Here is a 20,321-nt window from a genome sequence, read left to right as displayed (position 1 = left end):
TTTTTTCTGAGGTTTTCCATATCCTGGCTGTTTTCTTCTTTATTGTTGTCTATTTTTGTCCTGAGTTCATTTATCCATTTATTCATTGTGTTCTCTCTTTCACTTTGGTGTTTATACAGTGCTTCTATGGTTTCCTTTATTTCTTCTTTTGCTTTTTCAAATTCTCTATTTTTATTGTCTTGGAATTTCTTGAGTGTCTCCTGTACATTTTGGTTGACCCTATCCAGTATCATCTCTATAAAATTCTCATTGAGTACTTGTAGTATGTCTTCTTTTAAATTATTCTTGTAGGCTTCATTGGGTCCTTTGGCATAGTTTATCTTCATTTTGTTGGAGTCTGGCTCTGAGTTTCTGTTCTCTTCATTCCCCTCTGGTTCCTGTACTAATTTTTTGCTGTGGGGAAACTGGTTTCCTTGTTTTTTCTGTCTTCCTGTCATTGTCCTTGGTGTTGTTACTGTCCCTGTACTGTGTGTAATTAAGTATTTTCTAGCTTGTAATAATAACAATGGTAATATTGAGAACGGAAGAGTGAGCTGAGATGGAAAGCAAGAAGTTAAAGAAAAGGGGAAAACAAATATACAGACAAGAGGGAGAAAGCAGAACAAGGTATCAGACAAGAGAGTTTCAAAGGTATAAACAGGGAGTGTTAGTGTACTAATCGACAGTAAGCTGAACAGACAATAGAGAGACAGAGAGAGGATTGAAAATCAAAGATAAAAAAAATAAAAAATAAGTATATGAAAGTAATATCTATTTATAAAAATGAATTAAAATAAAATGGAAAATAGGAAATTAAAAAAAAAAAAACCAAAAAACTTCCAAGTTTATATGCAATGCAATTTCAGTCTTAATAATTTGGATGTCCGTCTTAATCTCCAGTCCTGGAGTTGGTGCCTCAGATGTTGTTCTGTAGTTGTCTCATCAAAGGGGATGCATAAAGTAGAACAAAACTACACTCACACACACACAGAAGAAAAAATAAAAAAAAAGCCCCACCAAGTGTCCCCAGTTCAAATGCAATAGTTTCAGTAAGTTTTTCGGCTTGCAGGTGTAATTCGGTTGTTCTCTCATCAAAGGTAGGGAGAAAAAGAAAAAAAAGCGTCTGGAGACAGTTCTGAGAGTGGTATCTGCAACTGTGGCTTGCCTGCCTGCTGCTCTCAGCCTGTAGCTGGCGGCGTTATTTATGCAGATCTCTGGGGTGAGCTTAGCACTCACCTGGTCCCACAGGCTTTGTTTGCTCAGAGTTCTCCTGTGCGGGGGAGGGGGGCCTCTGCTACAGGCTTTTCCCTTTCCAAGCACTGGGAAAGGCGTCACTGCCCCGCGTTGTCAGGCCTGCGTGTTTATTTACAGTTCACGTGGGAAGTGGGTCTTCCCTCCTCTCACAAGCGTCCCCGCTCCTGGTTGCTGGGCGCGCCCCGCTCCCGCCAGAGCCTCTCCGGCCCGCCCGGCTCGTTTATTTACAGTCCCGGGAAGGATTCCCTTCCCCCAATCTTCAGCGCTCAGGGTGCCCCACCCTCTTTCCAGCGTGTCTTAACTGTTCTTATTGCTTAGTACTCAGTTTCTCTTTTTTTCCCGGGTGGAGGTCAGTCTGTCCAGGGGGCTATGCTGCTCTGGCCCAGGCTTGTCTGTGGGGGAACCGCGGTACCGCGAAGCTCACCTGGTCCGCGTCTTCCCAAGCCGTATGGGCGCCGGCCACTGGCGGCCCCGGGGCCTCCTCGGTTCTCCGTTTAACGTGAAGTGGAGATTCTCTGCGCCGGCTGGAGATGTGGAGGAGTCAAAGTTTTGCCTTTTCTCAGTGGTTTTGCCTGCAAAGTGTGTCTCCAGCGTCTCTCCAAGATTTCACTATAGGAGGCTCGCTTTCTGCTTCCTACCTCTAGCCGCCATCTTGGAATTTCCGCCAAGTTGTCATTTTCTTGATCAGAGTCCAGTTTTATTCCTTGTTAATAAGTCTCCCTGCCTCTTGGCTTCAGTTCTTCTGGGTTTTCAGTTCCAACCTCTAAATTATTCTTCCTTTTTAAGAACAATAGACTACATTACTGGACAGTACTTGTCTTGGCCTAATTTCAAGATCCTTGTAGCTTGAGAGGCCAAAGGCCTGTTTTCACTTCGCATTGAGGTCTATCATGAGATTGAAATGAATTTCAGGCATAGGTGAGACATCATAGTTGGGAAAACAACATGGTGGTGGGAGCATGTGATGGTGGAGATGCAACACCTCATTGTGGACAGGAATGAGAGAATGAGGAGGGAGAAGAGACCAGGTATTACCTTCAAAGTCACTCCCCACAGTGACCCATTTTCTTTAACCTGACCTCACTTGTTAAGTTTTCCAGAATATCCTAAAATAGCTCTACCATCTGGAGACCAAGTGTTCAGTGCAATGAACTTGTAGGGGACATTTCATATTCAATCCATTAAACAAACTAAGATCTAATAAGGGTTAAATATCCAAATGCATAAGGAATCAATGCAACTCCATAGCAAGAAAACAAATAACTTGATTAAAAATAGACAAAGAGCGTGAACAAATCTTTCCCTCTTAAAGAAGAGATTCAAATGTCAAATAGGTGTAAGAAAAATTGCTAATCAGTGTCATTAATAAAATGAAATAAAAGCTGCAGTAAGATATTACTTCATACTCGTTAGGAGAGCTATTGTTCAAAAGACAAAATATATCAAGTGTTGGTGAAAGTATGGAAAACATGAACTCTTGTACACTGTTGGTGTGATTGTAATTGGGGCAGCCAGAATGGAAACTGTATAGAATTCCTCAAATAAATACTAAAACCACCATAGGACCCAGCAATTCCTTTTCTGGGTGTATACCTGGAGGAAATGAAATTAGCACCTCATGGAGATATTTCAGTTGCCATGACCACATTCATTTCAGCATTATTCAGAGCTTCCAAGATACAGAAACAACCTAAGTACATGTCAGTGGCAAATGTATTCAAAGGAGTATTATTAAGCCTTAAAAAGAGAAAGTCTTTGGCCATCTGCAGAAACATGGATGGAATTTGAGAACATTATGCTATATGAAATAAGGCAGATACAGAAAAATATTGCATGATCTCACTTATACATGGAATCTTTTAAAAAACTGAATACATAAACACAGTGTGTTGGTATTACCAGGGATTGGAGGTGAGGAGAATGGAAAATGTAGCTTAAAGAACACAAAGCTGCAGTTACATAAAATGAATCTCCAGTGACCCAGTGGATAGTGCGAGGCATATAGTCAAATAATATTCTGTTACATGCTGAATATTTGCTGAGAGATAGATTTTAAATGCTCCCACCACTGTGAAATGAGATGATGAATATATCAATCTGTTTGGTTGTAATAATGGTATCATTATGTATATGAATATCAAAACATCATGTTTTATACCTCAAACACATACAATTCTTTTTGTTTGTTTGTTTGTTTGAGACAAGTTCTCACTAAGTGGCCTAGCTTGGCTTAGAACTTGCTATGCAGCCCATGTTGGCCTCGAATTTGCGACCTCTTGCCTAGGACTCTTTAGTTCAGGGATTATAGCCATATACCACTACACCTGGCTCAGCATATGTAAATTTTAAAAACACAAATCAAAGCAGAACTAAAAAGAAACATACTGTGCTGTTTCCTTTTCATTTCATGGTTTCAGATAAGAAACTTAACTGTCCTTCAGATTGATTTTCCCTTTAACATAATGAATCCTTTCTCTCTGGCTACTTTGAAGAAAATTAAAAACAATAAAGGAAAAGAGTTTAATTAGAGTATGCCATTGGGTATTTTTAAAATTAGAGGTTACCTGATTCTGTGACTATATTCTGTAACTTTATATTCTATAAGTTGTTATTTTGATTTTTTTTCAGCCATTATTTCTTTGAATATTTATTCTGTCCTTTCATTCTCCTCTTCTCTTTTCTCCTCTCCTCTCTTCTCCTCTTCTCCCTGCCTTTATTCCTTCCAGTACTGGGGTTTGAATTAAGGACCTCTTACTTGCTAGGCAGGCATTCTACCATCTAAGCCACACTCCCCTCCCAGTCCTTTTTTTTTTCAGATAGGGTTACACATTTTTGCCCAGGGCAAACCTCAGACCACAATCCTCCTACCTCTGCTTCCTGCATATCTGGGATTACAAGCATGTGCCCCCACGCTCAGATTGTTTTTAGGGTACAGTGTCACTGATTTATTACCCAGGACAGGCACAAATTGTGATATTCTTATCTCTGCATCCCAAATAGTTGGGATTATAGGTGTGAGACACCATACATGACTTCTTCTCTTTCTGGAGCACCTAACACATGAATGTTGGCTCTGTTTTTCTCCTCCCAGGGGTACACACAGTTCTGTTCACTATGTTTTCAGTGTATTTTCTTTTTGTTTTTAGGTCAGGCAAATTCTATTTATCTTCATTTGAATACTCTGTCTCCACTCCACTACTCTATCCTCTGTGTCTGTCCTCTACTATGGATATCATCCACATAAGTTGTTTATTTAACTTTGATGATTGTAATTTTCAGTTTTATAATTTATTTTTCTGCTTTTATTGTTGTAGTTTTGGGTATTTGTTTTTTTTTAATTTGGACTGACACGTGATGTTTTAATTCATATATGCATCTTACAATGGTGATTTCAGGATTCAGCATACCATCACCTGAGACATTTATCATTTCTTTAAGGTGAGAACATTTAATAGACTGTTTTGAACTATTTTGAATACACAGTACATTATTCTTAAATATCACTCTATTGTGAAATAGACTGTGAAAACTTATTTCCCCTTATTTAATTACAACATTGTCATTGTTTACAATGTTACAGCTTATAATTTCCTCTTGGTTCCTTTCAATAGCTCCTAATTTTTGTTGACATTTTTATCTTTTTCATTTCTTTTAAGAAACTTAGTCATTTTCTGTTGAATCATTTTCATGAATACTTTAAAATCCTTGTCAAATAATTTCAACTCAGATTCATCTTAGTATTGGCATCTGTTGTCTTTTCTCATTCCAGGTGACTTTTTGTGGCATTTTTATATGACTGGTGGTTTATATTGTATTATAAACAATTTGCATATCACAGTATGAGATGCTGGGTCACAGTCATTCCTTCTTTTTTTAGCAGGCAGTCCTCCTGGTGAGGAGTAGCTACAATGGTCAGGTAAGTTTATATATTCAGCTTCTGGCTGAGCACCACCAATACCAGACTTCCACAAGTGAAGTACGACTCATGCTGCCTCCTTCCAGGTGGATGAATGGATGCTCAGCTCCCACCCGCCCTGTCGACTTCACAGTGGAAGTGTGGCCCTGGCTTGCATGCCTTCTCGCATTTACTAAGCTCTGCTCACTGTTGAGATTCATCACCACTAGGGAAGGAGGAAGTGGAAAGCTGACTCACAGTGCTTTGTTTTCCAGGTGGAGATGGAAGATGAGGTTGTCAAGGTCCTTACACACAGGAAAGGAGGCAGAGTACCAACTAATCCCATCTCACATTGCTCATTAGGTCTATGATTTCTAGGTGACAGAGGAGACTCATGTTTCCCAGTGTTCCCTACTGACACTAGCCATACAAATGAATGGGAGGAAGGGTAGGGTGAGGATCAGCTTTTTGATTAGTCCCAATGAAACCTGGGGGTAGCAGAGGGCAGTATTTGTTCATTAGTGTTTGTCCAATGTATGTCCTAAGGATTCTCTGTTGTGTAAAGACCATTTTCTTCCTAGTTTTCTGGCCAGGCATTTCTTAGAGCTTTTAATTTTTTTTTTTTTTGCCCCTGTGGTGATGATCCTGGGTTGGAGGATTAGCTTCTCCTTTCATAGTGTATGGAAACAATAAGGAAACCCATGAGACCAACTGCTATCTTGTTCCTCATCTGCTGACAACCCTACGCATTTTCCCATTACTTTTCAGTCTTCCTATATGTGTGTTTGTATTACATCTAGTTTCCTTTTAGTAATAAGAGGACTGTCCAGGAACAAATAGGCTAATTCATCATCAATGAAACCAGAAATCTATTCCTAGAACTCTGAAGTATATTTATCTAGCTCCTTATTTATTTCATTTTGATAAGTTACTCTAATACAAATTAGCCTGCTTATTCAGTAGTGAATGTCTCCATATTTACTTGGAAAAGAAGAGCATTTCTAGAAAGATATGTGCTGGGGGAGGATGTAAGGCAAGGGTGTAGGAGGAATGTAGTGGAAATACTAGGTACTTGTGTATGAAAATGGAAAAGTGAGACATGTTGAAACTATTCCAGGAATGAGGGAGGGGAATAAAGGAGAATGGTGGAAGGGGTGAGTTAAATTATAATATAATGTAAGAACTTTTATATATGTTACAATGTACCCCCAGTATACTTCGTGGTGAAGAATTCTAAAACAGTTTTTTCTTCACCTCTCCTTAAAGAATTTATGCTTTAAAAGATGTCAAAGTATTAAGAGGAAATCTGTGATCTTGATCTTTTAACCTGTTATATTCTATATAAACTAAGGATTCATAACCTTCAGAATCAATTGTTCTAGAACTAGCAAATATTTTATTCAGCCATCCATTGATTTATTAATTTTTTTCACTCATTTAAGCTTACTATGTATTAACACTCACTATGCTTCAGGAAGTATAAGAACTAACAATGAAGATAGAGGAGAGAAATAGTAGATAAATGTTGGTCCCAGAATGCACACCCCATCAAGTGTAATTATTATGGATGTTTTAGGGTGGACTGCTGTTGAAAAAGGAAACAATCTTAAACATTTGTATTTACAAAATCTCAATTTATAGCAAAAACTATGTTAAAATATAAATACAACTAAAATTACTTTGAGCAGATTATTTTATGGACAATATTTTGTTAGTTTTAATTATAGATTAAATTAATTAAAGGTAACTTATGGTGAACCTATGACTTACTATTTGATATCTAAAAATTCACACTCTACCTTTACTAAAAAACTCTACACTTATTACTTATCAGTAGATATATTTCAGTCACAGACAGTTTCCTTTTATTATTACATCTATGAGAAGTTATTATTATATAAAGTCTGACAAAATAATAGATATCACTAGGAAAATATTTTCCTACTAAGCTCTTTCTTCAGAGCCTCCTTAATCTCCTTGTTCCTAGCACTGTAGATGCAGGGGTTCAACATGGGGATCATCACTGTGTAGAACACAGACATCACCTTGTTCTGGTCAGTGGAGTAACTGGACTTGGGCATCACATAGATGAATGTAATGGTCCCATAGAACAGAGTGACTGCAGTAAGGTGGGATGTGCAGGTGGAGAAGGCCTTGTGGCGGCCCTCAGTGGAATGCATCTTCAGGATGGTGATGAGGATGTAGATGTAGGAGACAGCTATGACAATCATTGTCACCACAATGATGGATCCAGAAGAAAATGAAGGAACAAGTGTGGGGACGCTGACATCAGAACAGGAGAGTCCAATTAGTGGAGCAAAATCACAGAAAAAATGATTGATTCTGTTTGGCCCACAAAACAGTAAAGTATAGAAGCAAATAGTAAAAGTGCAACTATTGAGAAAACCACCTGTATAAGTCACTATGAGCAACTGAACACAGACCATAGCAGACATTTTGGTTGAATACAGCAGTGGATTGCAGATGGCTACAAAGCGATCATATGCCATGGCAGCCAGAAGGAAGCATTCAACTGTCCCAAAGAAAGCAGTTGAACCAAGCTGGATGGCACATCCAAGGTAGGAGATTGTATTTCTCTCCACCAGGAAGTTAACAAGCATATTGGGTGTGACTGAAGATGAAAAGCCTATGTCAACAAAAGCCAAATTGCTCAGAAAAAAGTACATTGGATGGTGCAGCTGAGAAGATACCCTGATAAGAATGACTGTGCTGAGGTTGCCAGTTATGGTGACCAGGTAGATGCACAGGATGATCATGAAGAGGATGACTTGAAGGACTGGATCCTGTGTTAATCCCAACAAAATGAACTCTGTCACCGCAGTGTGGTTCCCATTCACCAGAGAATCCATGATATAATGTAGCTGCTGACAAAACAAGCTAGTGATAAAACATTTCATAAAAGAATTTATAAATGAGGTTGTATTTTCATTAATACATGCATATGGTTATTATAAACAAATATATCATTTAAAATTTGGACTAATAATTGGGATTTTACTTTAGAGTCACATTGTTTATATGTTTGTGTGCAGTAAGTCTGTTTTCAAATTTTTGTTTTTACAGAAACACTAGAAAATTTATTCAAATAATGTGTATCTTTTCATTTTATATGTACTATAAAATATAATCATATGGCTTTAAATCTAAAGTACAAGATAGATGAAAATGACAGAAAGTAATAGTAAGCATATTAAAAGGATTACAAGGCATGAATATAGCTCTATGTAATGAATAGAGCTATGAAATGCTTACTAAATTACATTTATGAAATGCTTACTAAATTACCAGCACAGGATTTAAAATTTTATATACAAATCTATTTAGTTTCCCTGAAATATTTGTACTTTTTTAAAGTCTCCATTTTATAGATGAGGAAACTGAGTTTGAAAATGTTAAAGTAACTTACCTAAGGTTACATCGGAAGTAGTAGAATCAGAATATGAACCTCAGGCAGGATTAACTCAGTCCATTCCTTTAGTAACCATACTACACATGAAATTCTAGTTATAATGAGCTAAATTATGGTTGAATGCACATGTAAACAGAAGATGTGTGGGAAGATAACAGGTTAGCTTTTCAGTACTGTGACTGTTAATATATAAAAGTGGTGCCTCCTTAGTCACATAGTTCACAATGTCTAACAATTAAATAAGGTCATGTTTAAGGCTATTATTTAAAATGAAAAATAAACTTTCTCCATAGAACATGGAAAAATAGAAAGGAACTGAAATTAAAGTTATAAATTAAGTTAGTATAAATTTATTAAATATTTTTATATTTCATTGTTTACTCACATCATTTGAAATATCAATCAAATTACTATGAAAATATTATATGACTAATATTTAGCATATAATTGTTAAGGTTTATCTATTTAAACATAAATCAGTTCTTGATATAAAAATTTTTTCTAATTGGAGTATTACGGAATTAAATAATGTTTTCAATGTAGTATAATGGTGAATAAAGTTTCAGCATAAAAAGTTTAGAAGTTTACCAAGGTTCAGCCAGCTAGGGACCAATTTAACCATCATCTCCTGAGATTTTGGCTTTATACCATTTTCTTTGTTTGGTGCCTGTGATGCTGAGAGCATTCAATCACTAAACTAAGTAGGTCATTCTACAAAATATTTATAGACAGTAAGCCCTGAAAGCATCTCAAAGCTAGTGAATTTATTAATATTATGGGTGAGTGCTAAGTTTAGATACTGTTAAAGACCATGTGAGTTTCTGGTCTTATGGGCAGATAAATTACATATCTTGAAAATTTGAGTTATGCCTATGTTTTGAGGATGTTTTTTGTGCCATTGATTGATTCCAGCTGCTTTATTTCTCAACTAGGGCTTATGAATACAGATAATTTTCAAAGATTAAATCTTATCCAATGGTAAAGGAAAATTGGTAAACTCAGTTTACTCACAAAAGTCAAAGTCAAAGAATTCATTCATCTTACTGTAAGAAATTCTAAGTTGTTATGGTTATATAGAAGATTTTATGTTTTTTATTATTTGCCTTTGGGGATAAGTCTCAGAAGGTTTGGATTCAAATGTGAATTCAAATACACTAGGGATCATTATTGCATTCTCAGGTGAATATTGAACACTTCATTTCATACAAACATAACAGATCTTCAAGGATTCTGTCAACCCTCAGTGATCCTTTTTTTAAAGTTTCATGTTAATATTGGTGCACCTTCATTTGATAATTATTGGGAGCATACAATAACAAATGACATCAACCCTAAATGTTGGTTTTAATTTTCATATTTCAGATGAAAAGAATATAAACTGCAAATAGCAAATGGATCACTTTTGATTCTTTCTCTCAGCATCTTTTCTTTTGGGAAGTACTTTTCAGTGATAAATGTAAGATACTCCATTAAGTACTTTGAGGAATATAGGGAAGAATGACACGCAAATTTGAGCTTTAAACAATATTTAAGATGCACACATAGTTTTTACAGTGAACAGTATAAATTAAACATTTAAATATTACATGGATAACTATGAATGAAAAGTGGTTTGGGGAACTTCCAGATAAGAATGAGTCTCTCATAATACCTTGAAGGGATGACCACTGGTGAGTGGCTTAGATGATATCAGCTAGTAAATATGGTAGAATTGATAACCTTTAACCTCAAGATATATATTTAAATATATGATGATTCAAACCTGTTTGCAAACTCTAATTTTACAAAGCTCTACCTTGCCTTCCTAATGCCCCCATGATGCAATCACTGATGGTACTTACCAACTTTAATTCAAAGTTTACTATACCAAGTGCTATGCTTAACACTTTGTATACATTATCTCATTTAGTCCTCCCTATAATTTGGTGAGCTAAACATTTCCATCATCTAGTTTTTATAAATGAGGTAGGTGAAGCTTAGTTTAAACTACTTGTCCAAATATATTCAATTTAAATCCAGGTCAGATTGGATGTTAGAAAGTGTGCTTTCACTACTACTTCCCCCAAGATTTAAGTGCCTCAAGGATGACCAATGATGTTCCACAGGTAGATATAAGATAAACATTTATCCAGTTATGCTTTCTAAAACATTTTATTGAGCATTTATTGTATCCTAGAAACTTGGTAAACAGTGAAGATATGTTAATGAATAAAAGAACTCTCATGAAATTTAGTTTTCAGTGGAAAAAACTCTAGAGAATAAACCAAACTTACAAACACAACATGGTAGGTAGTATGGAAGAAATGAATCAATGTGATTCATGTGATTGATTAAGGTTTGATGTGGTGGTGTGAGAGATATTAGCTTAGATAAGGTGTCAAGGAAACCTCCATAGATCAGGTGACATTTGAGTAGAAAATTGAGAAGAACTTATTAATGGAGAGAGGGGGGAAGCTACCAGATGTGAAATAGCAAATGCAAATCTCCTGATAATCACAAGAAATAAAAGGAGACCTGATAAACCATAGGGAGATAAGGGGCCATGGAAAAGTATTTACTTTTTATTCTAAAAGGAATGGAAAGCTGCTGAAAGAAATTTAATATGATATGATTCATATTTTTAAAGATCACTCCCATTGTTTGGAAAATTGATCTTAAACAGAAAGTGGAAGACAAGAACCAGTGAGAGGGCTAATAATCAAGAACTGAATGATGATTAATTGTACTAAGATAGCTGTACTGTCATTAGAGGTAAATTGACCTATTCAATATATAGATGATATAAAGGACTGAAAAGAAGTTCTGATGGAATAGTATTGGAGGTTTAAAATAAAAGAAGGGGTTAAGGACAAGTCAGAAACTGTGGTTAATATTATTCAGCAAATGTTAAATGGATACTATCTATTACCTGAAGAAAGGAGGTATTAGATTGTCTGCATAAATAAGTTACCCAAATCTTTGTGGCTTAAAAATTATTTTATTATACTACATTATTTCATGAATCAGGAACACAGGGTATGGTTGGCTTGGCAATTTTGCTTCATATGACATTAATGGGGGCAACTTGTAGTAGAATCCAAGATGGCTTCACTTAACCACTCAGCACCTTAGCAGGGGTTATTGGAAATTCACCTTTCTTCATGCCTTAAAATCTTTCCATATGGTCTTAGCAGCAGGGGAGCTGGGTTTCTCACATGGTAGCCTACTACTCACTCCAACAGCAGGTGTTTCAATAGACCAAAAAGGAAAATGTAGTGTTCCTATCACCTAAAGCATCTCTTCCACCTACATCTACTGGTAAAACAAAACACTAAAGTCAGTCTATATTAATTGGGAGGGAAATAAGATTTACTACTTCTTTCACTGCTTTCAGTGAGAGAAGTGGCAAAGACTTTTCAGCCTTTTCCATGCTACCACAAACCACCTGGCCACAATTATTTATATATTTCTCACATGCCAAAGTACATTGATACCCTTACATGGTCACTTAAAATACTACACTATCACAGCTACATCATGAGATCTAAATCAAGTTCAGGCATCTTGATGTTCCTTGAGCACGACTCTTTGATGTAGTCCTTTTTGATCTGAAGACATGTGAATCAAAAACATAAATCTCCTGCTCTCTACCTACCTGACAGATGCTGTTAATACAGACATAAGAAAAATGAAGAACAATCCTATTCATAAAGATGGAGGACAGGAACATCATAGAAATCACTTGAATGATAAAGTAAATATGGAAAGGCTAGATATTAGCAACAAAAATAAGTAGAAAATCCCTATTTCTTGGTAAAGAAATTAGCAGACCATTAAGTAATCCATGAATCAATGGAGGAAATCAAAATAGATATTAGGAAATAACCGAATGATAAGAAAAATTCTACAGATAAAAACCTGTAATGAGAAATACAGTTTTATACAGTAAGTTTTAAGCTTTAATTCACATATTGAAAAATACTAAAAGTTACCAATATTTATATTCATTGCAATATGGTAGAGAAGAATAATTATATATAGAAGAGGAAAATGATTATAAAATTAATAACAGAAATTAACCAAGTAGAAAATCAAAACACAATGAAAGAGAATATAGACAAATATTTCTTTTTTCATGGTGGTTTTTACTGGCCTTATCATGTAAAAATTAAAAAAAGTATGAAATCAATGTAGCGAAGCCAAAAGGCAATATAACTACAGATTTTGCAGATATGGATAGGGATATAAAATTAATTAAAAACAATTCAATGTAAAATACTTTGATGAGCTGAAAAACTCCTAGAAAAAGAAAGCTAATCAAATAAAGGAAATGAAAATTAAAACCACACTAAGATTCCACCTCACCCCTGTTAGAATAGCCATCATTAGCAACACCACTAACAATAGGTGTTGGTGAGGATGTGGGGGGGAAAAGGAACCTTCTTATACTGCTGGTGGGAATGTAAACTAGTACAACCACTCTGGAAAAAAATTTGGAGGCTTCTTAAAAATCTAAACATACATCTACCGTGTGATCCAGCAATACCACTCTTGGGGATATACCCAAAAGAATGTGACACAGGTTACTCCAGAGGCACCTGCACACCCATGTTTATTGCGGCACTATTCACAATAGCCAAGTTATAGAAGCAGCCAAGATGACCCACTATTGGCGAATGGATTAAGAAAATGTGGTATCTATACACAATGGAATTTTATCCAGCCACGAAGAAGAATGAAATGTTATTATTCGCAGGTAAATGGGCGGAACTGGAGAACATCATTCTGAGTGAAGTTAGCCTGGCCCAAAAGACCAAAAATTGTACGTTCTCCCTCATATGCAGACATTAGATCAAGGGCAAACATAATAAGGGGATTGGACTTTGATCACATGATAAAGTAAGCGCACACACGGGAGGTGTGAGGATAGGTAAGACACCCAAAAAACTAGATAGCATTTGTTGCCCTCAACGCAGAGAAACTAATGCAGATATTTTAAAGCGACTGAGGCCAATAGGAGAAGGGGACCAGGAACTAGAGAAAAGGTTAGTTCAAGAAGAATTAACTTAGAAGGTAATACACATGTACAGGAAAGCAAGGCTAGTCAACTCCCTGTATAACTGTCCTTATCTCAACTAGCAAAAACCCCTTGTTCCTTCCTATTATTGCTTATACTCTCTCTTCAACAAAATTAGAGATAGAGGCAAAATAGTTTCTTCCTGGTAGGGAGGGGTTAGGGGAGGTAAGGGAGGGGGCGGAGGGGTAAGGGAGGGGGCAGTGGGAAAGGGGGAGAAATGACCCAAATATTGTATGCGCATATGAATAAAATAAATTTAAAAAAAAGGAAGCTCATCAAAACTAACTCATGTGGTTGCTAGAGGCTGAGTGATGAGATAAGGAACTGATTCTAATGGAGCAACAGGAGGCATTCTGGGGCACTGTGTGTTCAAAAATAAACACCACACAAATACACCACAATGATTTACTCTGCATATGTTAATTAAAATGAAAAAAAAGATTGTATGAAAAGGTGAAATGCAGACTGTGAAAAACAAATCTAAGTGTATTATAAGTGAACCACAAAATTACATGAAAGTGATTAGGGAATAAAACTAACCGATATAACTGAAAAAAACCAAACTAAAACAAAAAAAGAAAACCTAGGAATAATTTAAACATTAAAAAAATTAATCAAATAAACAATATTATGAAAATCAGGTCATGATGTACTTCGTATACAAGGATGAATTTGAAATCACCATAAGAAGGGGACTAATGCAGAGAGGAGAAAAATAGAAGAGATGAACCAATTCTGGTTATAATAAATATATACATGGAAAGGTCATAAGGAAAATCCCTGTATAGCTATCTTAAACAAAAGTGTCATTTTGTTTTTTACTAAAAATGGATAATAGGAGAGCAGAACAGGTCCTGCCTAGAGGGTTGGTCCCCTTGGGAGTGGGGAGAATGTGGGGAAAAGGGTGTAAGAGGGTGAATATGGAACAAATACTGTGTACACATGTATGTAAATGGAAAAATGAGACCTATTGAAACTATTCCAGAAAAAAAGGTAATGATAGAAGGGCTTGAATTCAACTATGATATATTATAAGAACTTTGTAAATATCACAATGTATTTCCCAGTACAACAATAATTTTAAAAAACTACAAAACAAGATTCAGATCAAGTGAGTGTTTCTGAATTAGTACCAAATGGTAGGATGTCAAATATCCTCCAGATTGACACTTGTTCCTGGGAAGACGTGTAAATCACCCATGAAGTCCCTATCTACTTGTGTGAGGAATATCTGTTGTAATGTGGACTCTCCTAAATTATGTGACAGTAATGCACTTATTAGTGAAATCATCTTTCCTCACTAATAATACCTATTGGTAGGACAGCACATTGAAAAGGCAATTGTTTCAGGTGGTTTAAAAATGGAACCTTGAAACACATTGAAAATTGTTTATTCAGCATTTGTTGTTTTTACTTGACATTGTACAGATTTATTTTGACAACCTATTTAGTTGATAGCAAGTCTGCTTTGCTTTCTTGTAAGTATATTTTAAAGATGTGTTTTGATCATGTTGTACAAATCTCATAATGATGCATAAACACAGATCGGGAAAACTGAGTACATCTCAAAATGTGTTCATAAGGCTGGTTGGAACATGAATATTAAAACAATTTTAAATGCTTTTATTTAAAATCAATCTGGATTTGTGAAACAAAAATTTATTGAACAACTAATATATTCAATTTACTGACCAGGCCTCAAGAAAGACACAGCTCCCAAAATTCACTATCCACCAAGAAACGAGATTGTGTCTCCCAAATAACTCAATGTTATCCACTTCTCTCCATTCTCACTGCCAGCTATTTAATAAAATCTCACCATTTTCTCTATATATGAGTACAACTCAACCACATCATAGACAGTGGTACATAATGGACTCCCTAAAAATATAAATGGATGAATGAATTTTGACTGTCAAAAAACTAATCAATATACAAAAAGAGAAAGTATAGACAGAAATGCCTAATAAGTTTTACTAAATACTAAACATATTCAATGAAGAAATTATTCTTTTCTTATAGAAACTTATTGAGACCAAGAGTATACAGTTTAACTTAGTAATAAAACCTGGAATGCTTTTTTTTATTTAAAGTTTTTTTCTTTTTGTACTTTTTGATTTTTCATACATTAATAATACAAGAGGATTTCATTATGATAATTCCATACATGCATACAGTGTACCTTGAACAAGTTCACCCCCTCCATTATATTCACATTCACCCTCACCCTCTTCCCCACCTTTCAAGCAGTGTTTGGTGGGTTTCATTATTTGCCTATATGTATATATGCACCATACTTCCATCCTCTTCACTCCTCAGTATCCTTTCCTATCCCACTTCCCTCTCTTCTGATTCTCCCACAGAATCCCCAATATACATAAAATCCAACAAGTATAAAAGAAAATGGAATTCTAGTCCAACTTCTAATGACACAGGATAAAAAATTACAGAATAGTAGCAAATTTAATCAACCATTTATAAAAAGCTTAATATATTGATATGAGGTTGAGATTATTGGGAGCAAGATGACAGAATAAAAGCTTCCTCTGGGTGACTCCATGAATGAGAAGAGTCAGGATAACAAAAGACACACTTTATTACAAAATCAGAAAGGTGTGAAGAGCATCAGGAATCACAAAGGAAGCAACAGAGCAGCTGCAAAGCCATGGAGAAAGACAAGTCCACCCATGGGAAAGTAGAAAACAACAGACAGCACCAACCTCAGTTCAACCTACAGCTCAACCTCAGCAAAGAATAAATTTCAGGACTAGAATACATAAATAGAAAGAATCAAATATCCCCAGATAAGTAAATCCACAAACTCCTCAGAGGAATAAGGTAGAAATAAGAGAGCAAATAGTACTGAAATCAAACAGGAAAAAAACCCCAATGACATTACAGGAATCAGCAAACACTTCTCAATTATAATCCAAAATGTAAATGGTCTTGAGTCTCCTATTAGAAGTCACAGATTGGCTGATTGGATGAAAAAGAAGATCCAACAATTAATTATCTGCAAGAGATATACCTCACTGGCAAAGACACACACACACTGAAAGTCAACAAATGGAAAATGATATACCAAGCAAATACAAAGTAAAAGCAAACAGGAGTAGCTACACTCATATCTCGCAACGTAGCCTTTAAACCAAAATAAGTCAAATAGATAAAGAAAGTTGCTATATATTAATAAAGGGAATGATCCATCAAAAAGTTATAACAAGAGTAAATTTGTGTGCACCAGATATTGGTGCTAACAATTTCATAAGACAAAAGGATTACACATACAAGAACAGATAAATCAAATATAATAATAGTGTCTAACATTAATACCCCACAGTCAACAATAGTTACATCATTCAGACAAAAATTCAACAAAGAAGTTTCAGAGTTAAACTGCAGTGTAGGTAGGTCACATGGACTAAACAGATGTCTATAGGAAATTCTATCCAAAAGATGAAGAGTACAGAGCCCATGGAAGTTTCTCCAAAATAGATCACATTTTAGGTCATCATTAAAAATCAACAAAATTGAAATAGTTTCTTATAGCTTATCAGATCACAATGGAGTAAAATTAGACATCAATAGCAATAGAAGCTATGCATTCACATAGGCATTAAACAATGCATTTAAAATGATCCTTGGGTCATTGAAGAAATTGGGAAGGAAATTTAAAGTTTCTAGAATCAAATGAAAATAAAATATAATATATCGCAACCTGTGGGATACAGCAAACGCAGTTTTAAGAGGGTAGCTTATTGTGTGGGTGCCTACATTTAAAAATCAGGTCTTAATAAGTAACCTAATGATGAAAATCAAGTTCTTAGAAAAACAAGAATAGCCTAAACCCATAATTTGTACATGGAAAGACATAATAGAGATCAGGAAGGAAATAAGTAAAATGTAGAGCAAAATTTAATGTAAAGAATGAACAAAACAAAGAGTTGAGTCTTTGAAAAGATGAACAAGATTGACAAACACTTAGCCAAACTAACCACAAGAAAGAGGGAGGAGGCCCAAATTAATAAAATTAGAGATAAAAGGGGAATATTACAATATACCAATGAAATCCAGAGGATCATTGGGGAATATTTAGAAAACTTGTATTATAATAAATTAGAAAATCTAAAAAAAGGAGTTAATTTGAAGACATATATGACCTACCAAAATTGAATCAAGAGGCTATAAACCACTTAAATCTGTAAGGAGCAATGAAATTGAAGATACTCCAAACAAAGAAAACTTCAAGACAGAATAGACTTATGTGTGAATTTTATCAGAGTATTAAAGAAGAATTAACAGCAGTATTCCTCAAATTATTCCATAAAATGGAAAAGGAAGGAATGCTACCAAACTCATGAAGCCAGTAGTACCTTGATATGAAAATGGGATAAGGACATAATTTTTTAAAGAGTATAGACCAATTTCCTTAGTGGATATAGACACAAAAATTCTTAATAAAATATTTGCAAACTGAATTCAACAACACATTAAAAAGATCATACATCATGATAAAGTTGTTTTATTCCAGGAATAAAAGTTTACTTCAACATACATAATTCAATAACACAGCATATAATTAGAATCAGGGACAAATATCACAAGATCATCTCAATAGACACAGGAAAAGCCTTTGAGAAAATCCAGAATCCCTTCATGATAAAATCTCCAAATAAAAAAAAAAACTGGGAACAAAAAGGACATAACTCAACATAATAAAGGTGATATATGATAAACCTATTGCCAGCATTGCAATGGGGGAAAAATGAAAAAATTCCCTTCAAAGTCAGAAATGAGACAACACTGTGCACTCTCTCCACTCTTATTCAATATAGTCTTAAAAATTCTAAGCAGAGCAATTAGGCAAGAAAAACAAACGGATACAAGTAGGAAAGGAAGAAGACAAATTATCCATTTTTCCAGACGATAAGCTCCTATACTTAAAGACCTAAAGACTTCATCATAAAACTCTTAGGTCTGATACTTTCAGCAAGGTAGCAAGATACCAAATTAGCATACAAATGTTAGTACTCTTTCTGTATATGCAGAGAAAGAAATTAGGAAAGTGATCTCATTTACAATGGCCTCAAAAATAATAAAATACTTAAGAAAAAATATAACTAAGGAGGTGAAAGACCTCTACAATGAAAACTGTAAAACACTGGAGAAAAATTGAACAAAATGCCAGAAAGTGGGAAAGCTTCACATGTTCATTGACTGACAGAATTAATATTGTGAAAATGGCTATATTACTGAAAGTGATCCCAATGCTATTTTTCAAAGAAATAAAAAAAATCAATCCTAAAATTCAAATAGAAGAACAAAAGACCCAGTACAGCCAAAGCAATTGTGTACCAAAAAAGCAATGCTGGAGGTATCACAGTACCTGATTTCAAACTCCACTACAGAGTCATAGCAACAAAAACATCATGGTACTGCCACAAAACAGGTACACAGACCAATGGAATACAATAGAGGGACCAAAATAAGCCTATGCAGCCACAGCCATCTAATTTTCATCACAGGAAGAAATGATGGGAAAAAAGACAGCCTCTTCAACAAATGGTTCTGGGGACAATGGATATCCACATGCAGAAGACTGAAACTAGATCTCCATTTCTTACCTCATACAAAAATCAATTCAAAATGGGTCAAAGATTTTAATGTAGAATGTGAAACTTTGAGACTACAGGAAAACACTTGAAGTTGAAAAGAGTTCCAACAGCTCAGGAAATAATAGCAAGAATTGCCAATGGGATTGCATCAAATTACAAAGCTTCTTCATAGCAGAGGAAAAAATTACCAGAGTAAAATGAAACTACATAATGAAAGAAATCTTTACCAGGTATTCATCTGACAAGGTGTTACTACCTGGAATATGTAAAGTAGTCAAAAAAGTTCACACCAAAAGAACAAATAATCCAGTTAGTAAATGAACAAATGAACAGTTTTCAAGAGAAAAAGTACACATGGCCAAAATACACAGGGAGAAGTGTTTGACATCTTTAGCCATAAAGGAATCAGAAATTAAACAACATTGAGATTCTACCTCACCCCGTCTGAAAGGCTGTCAACAAGAACACAAACAACAACAAATGCTGGTGAGAATGTGGACAAAAAGGAATTCTTACTCACTCCTAGTGGAAACATAAAATAGTTCAGCTATTGTAGAAATCTGTATGGAGTCTCCTCTAGAGTGCTATATCACTCTGGGGCATAAACCTGAAAAAATGTAAGTCAACGTACAATAGAAATACCTGTACACACATGTTTGTTGTAGTACTATTCATAGGAGCAAAGTTATAGAATCAGTCTATGCACCCTTTAACAAATAAATGGATAAAGAAAACCTGGTATATATACAGAATGCAGTATTATGCTTCATAAAGAAGAGTGAACGTATGTCATCTGCAGGAAAATGGGTGAAACTGAAAATCATCAAGTTAAATAACATAAGCCAGATTCAGAAAGACAAACACCACATTTTCTCTCATATGTGGAATCTGGATGGAAGAAAAGGACATGAATATAAAAAGGGGGCTATTTGCCAGGGGAAACCAGCTTGGGGATTCAGGGATAAGAAAGAGTAATAGAAGAGTAAATAGGTTGGAACACCTTACTTTCTACAGTTAACATATGTTAATAAAATACTTTAAAATATTATAAGAATGGGTTTATTCTAGAAATGAAATATGGCTTTAACATTA

At 35.2% G+C, this 20,321-nt stretch overlaps 1 protein-coding gene across 1 annotated transcript; it reads right to left on the bottom strand.

Moving 5' to 3' along the window:
* Window positions 1–7,053: 7,053 nt before the first annotated feature.
* LOC141421456 (olfactory receptor 5P6-like) lies at window positions 7,054–7,998 on the bottom strand. Its single transcript, XM_074067003.1, has one exon. It carries the CDS (start codon window positions 7,996–7,998, stop codon window positions 7,054–7,056), a length of 945 nt encoding a protein of 314 aa, XP_073923104.1.
* Window positions 7,999–20,321: the final 12,323 nt, after the last annotated feature.

The sequence above is a fragment of the Castor canadensis genome, chromosome 1 (genome assembly GCF_047511655.1).
Source record: "Castor canadensis chromosome 1, mCasCan1.hap1v2, whole genome shotgun sequence".
In the NCBI taxonomy this organism is placed as follows: domain Eukaryota; kingdom Metazoa; phylum Chordata; class Mammalia; order Rodentia; family Castoridae; genus Castor; species Castor canadensis.
The sequence above is the reverse complement of the archived record's forward strand: the minus strand, read 5'-3'. Positions and strand labels throughout refer to the sequence as shown.

Bases quoted from the DNA above. Each gene is read 5' to 3' on its own strand.
- LOC141421456 (XM_074067003.1), bottom strand. From the start codon at position 7,998: ATGGATTCTCTGGTGAATGGGAACCACACTGCGGTGACAGAGTTCATT.